This window comes from Chiloscyllium plagiosum, unplaced genomic scaffold (assembly GCF_004010195.1).
Source record: "Chiloscyllium plagiosum isolate BGI_BamShark_2017 unplaced genomic scaffold, ASM401019v2 scaf_11721, whole genome shotgun sequence".
Taxonomy (NCBI): domain Eukaryota; kingdom Metazoa; phylum Chordata; class Chondrichthyes; order Orectolobiformes; family Hemiscylliidae; genus Chiloscyllium; species Chiloscyllium plagiosum.
In genome coordinates this window covers 1-3,782 of record NW_025212331.1, presented here as the reverse complement: position 1 = coordinate 3,782, position 3,782 = coordinate 1, and the positions used below count along the sequence as shown (strand labels likewise).

The 3,782-nt window shown below is 45.6% G+C and overlaps 1 gene segment (V, D, J or C); it reads left to right on the top strand.

Annotated features, from left to right (window-relative positions):
• The first annotated feature begins 1,118 nt into the window (after window positions 1–1,118).
• Window positions 1,119–1,728, top strand: LOC122547362. The segment is given in 2 exon segments: window positions 1,119–1,216; window positions 1,403–1,728. Coding segments are annotated over 2 exon segments (360 nt in total).
• Window positions 1,729–3,782: the final 2,054 nt, after the last annotated feature.

The following is a 3,782-nucleotide window of genomic DNA, read 5'->3' as shown; positions in this document are numbered from 1 at the left end:
GCAGATGTGAGACAGAGAGAGAGGGACAGGTCTCTGGTCACCACATTCTGGGGAGGATGTGATTGTACTTGAGAGGGTACAGGGGAGATTTCCCAGAATGCTGCCTGCGATGGAGGGTCAGCTATGAGGAAAGATTGGAAAGGTTGGGATTGTTTTCCTTGCAGCATTGAAGGCCGAGAGGGAACCTGATAGAGGGGTATAAGATTATTTGGGGCAGTGATAGTGTGGGTAGGAAGACACTTTTTACATGAGTAAAGGACTCAAAAACCAGGAACAGAGACTGAAGGTAACACAGACATGGACACATAGAAACTGCTGCAGGAGTTGGCCATTCGGCCCTTTGAGCCTGCTCTGTCATTCAGTATGATCATGGCTGATCCTCTCTCTCAAAGCCATATTCCTGCTTTCTCCCTATTCCCTTCATGCTGTTAAAATGCAAACAATTATCTCTCTCTTTTTCTTGAATATATTCAGTTCCTTGTCCTTCACAGCCTTCTGTGGTAGATAATTCAACAGGTTGACCACCCTCTGAGTGAAGAAATGTTTCCTCATCTCAGCCCTAAATGGTCTACCCTGTATCGCCCTGAGAGAGTGAACCCTGGTTCCAGACTCGCCAACCAAGGGAAACCTCCTCCCTGTCCAGCCCTGTTAGAATTTTATACATTTCAATCAGATTCCCTCTCATCCTTCTGAGCTCGAGTGAGTCCAGGCTCGAGTGAGCTCGAGTGAGAGGAGAGTTGAGAAGAAATGTTTTCACCCAGAGGTTGGTGGGAGTCTGGAACTCACTACCTGAAAGGCTGGTTGACTCACAAACTCTCGTGACATTGGAGCAGTGTTTAGATATTCCCTTGTGTTGCTGTAGCCTCCAGGGTAATGGGCCAAGAGCTGGAGGATGTGATTAGTGTCATCAGATCTTTGTTTACCAGCACAGACACAATGGGCCAAATGGCCTCATTCAGTGCTGTTCACATCAATCATTGTCTGAGACAGAGAGAGAAAGAGAGAGAGAAGAGGAAGTGTGAGGGACTGACGTGGCTCTCTCTGCCCGATGTCATTTACATACTGAGGAACACCCAGTCAGACTCTCACAGGCTGCAGCTTTATAAAGCAGAGCCCAGTGAAGGGAGAGTCTATCAGGAACCAGGCACAGGGACAGGAGCACACACCATGATTTCACACATCCAGCTGATCTGGCCCCTGGCATTCTGTGTCGCAGGTACTAATCTCTCTCCTTCCACCTTGAATCTTTAGCTGCTCTCCATTTCACTTCAATTCCACTGACTTGTGATTGAAGGGAAAATGCTGAAACCAGAGGAATGCTCAGTGTCTCCAACAATCTCTCATTTGACAGGCTCTTTCTGTGACAGTTCTGACTTCACTGTGTTTCTCTCTAAACCCTCAGGTATCAGTGGGGACATCATCATGACCCAGTCTCCCCCGGTGCTGTCAGTGGGACTGGGCCAGACTGCAACCATCACCTGTAAATCCAGTCAGATTGCCAGTAGTCATGTTGAATGGTTCCAGCAGCAAGAAGGACAGAAACCCTCTCTCCTGATCTACGATGCAGCAACACGATTCACAGGAGTCTCCAACAGATTCACCGGGACAGAAGTGTCCAGCACACACTTCACCCTGACAATCAGCAACGTTCAGAATGAGGATGTAGCTGATTATTACTGTCAGCAAAGTTACAGCTCCCCTTACGTTCGGTAAAGGAACCAAGCTCAGACTGAGTAAGTAAATCCTTTCAATACTGGAACTTCCTAAAATCAAATGCTGAATTGTTGAAGGTGTTAGTGGGAAGCTGCAGTGAATGAAATGGTTGATTGAGGAGCATTGTATCTAACAGGGTGTCCAGCTGTATTTCTTTAGTTCCGTTTGCCCGGATAAGCAGCATGATATACGTCAGTCAGTTTTACTCACCGTGTGGAGGAGCTCTGTCCATTTGCAGCCTGTGATCCCATTCCTGCAGCATGGAGTGAAATCAGTGAGTAGCCTCCTGCCAGTCTCAGTGTGACGGACACGGGCAGAGTTTGATGTGAGCTCTGGCTCCCTGTCCCAGTCTCTGATCTCACTGACCGCAGCAGCAGCAGCAGCAGCAGCAGCACAGTGAGACACCGAGCTCCCACCTCCCCCAGCTTTAACTCTGCTCAATCACACAATCACAGAACTGTTACAGTGCACAAGGAGGCCATTCCACTCATCCTGTCTGTACTGGCTTTCTGAATGAGCAATTCACTGAGTGTCATTCTCCTGCCTTCTCCCTGTCACCCTGCATATTGTTCCTTTTCAAATAACAGTCTCATTCCCTTCGGAATGTTCCAATTGAAGCTGCATCCACCACACTCTCAGGCAGTGCATTCCACACCTTAACCACTCACTGGCTGAATTTATTTTTCCTCATCTCACTTTTGATTCTCTCACTAATTACTTTAAATCTGTGCCCTCTCCTTCTGAATACTTTCATGAGTGGGAACATTTTTTCCCTATTTACTCTGTCCAGACACATCCTGATTTTGAATTGCTCAAACAAATTTCCACTCAGCCTTCACTTCTCCAAGGAAGACAGTCCAAAAGTCTCCAAAATTTGTTCATAACTGACTTTCCTCATCCCTGATCCTTCCATGGAATTTTGTTTTTACCCAATCTGCAAAATATTCACATCCTTCATGAATTATTCCCCTTATCTCTTCCCGTAGTCCCATTTGCTTGCATTTAGCTAATTTCCCCCTATACAGTTCCTGTCCATGTACCTGTTCAAATGTCTTTTAAATGTTGTTATCATACTCACCTCTACGACTTCCTCTGGCAGCTCATTCAATGCACGCACCACCCTCTATGTAAACGAGATGCACCTCAGGTCCCTTTTGAATCTTTCCCCTCTTGCTTTAAACCTCTGCTGTTTAGTTTTGGACTCTCTTAACCTGGGGAATAAATCTGAGCTAGTCATTTTATCTATGCCCATTACGATTTTATAAACCTTTAAAATGTCACCCAGCAGCCTCTGACCTTCCAAGGAAAATAGCGCAGGCCTAACCAGCCTCTCCTTATAACTCAAACTCTCCAGTCTCGGTGACATCCTTGTCATCCTTTTTAAACCCTTTCCAGTTTAATGACATTCTTCCAATAGCAGGGTGACTGGGAATGTGGCCTGATCAATACCTTGGAGAGTCTTAACAACTCCCACACGTAATGCTCTGACCAATAGAAGCAATTGTACCAAATGCTTTTTTCACCACCCTGTCTCCATGTGACACCAGTTTCAATCCTCTATGTGCCTCCACCCCTTGGTCTCCCTGTTTGACAACACTCCCCATGGCCCCACAATTAACTGTGTTAGCCCTGGCCAGGTTTTTGTACCAAAATGTAACACCTCCCTATTATCTCAATGTGTAATGTAAATGTACTCTCAAATAGCCTTCTTCATTGTCCATGAAACTACCAATGTTAGTGTCATCAGCAAACTCACAAACCATGCCTCCTATATTCTCATTCAATTTGTTTCTATAAATGATGAACAATGATGAACCCAGAACTAATCCTTTTGCCACACCGCTGGTCACAGGCTTCCAGTCTGAACAACAACTACTCTCTGTCTCCAACCATTAAGCCAATTTTGTATCAGTTAGCTTGCCCTCCCTGGATCCAACTTGATCTAACTTACTAACCAGTTGTCCATGCAGTACCTTGTCAAAGGTCTTGCTAAAGTACATATAGGCAATGTCTACCACTCTACTCTCAGCTATCATCTTGGTCATGTCTTCAAAAAACTCAATCAAATT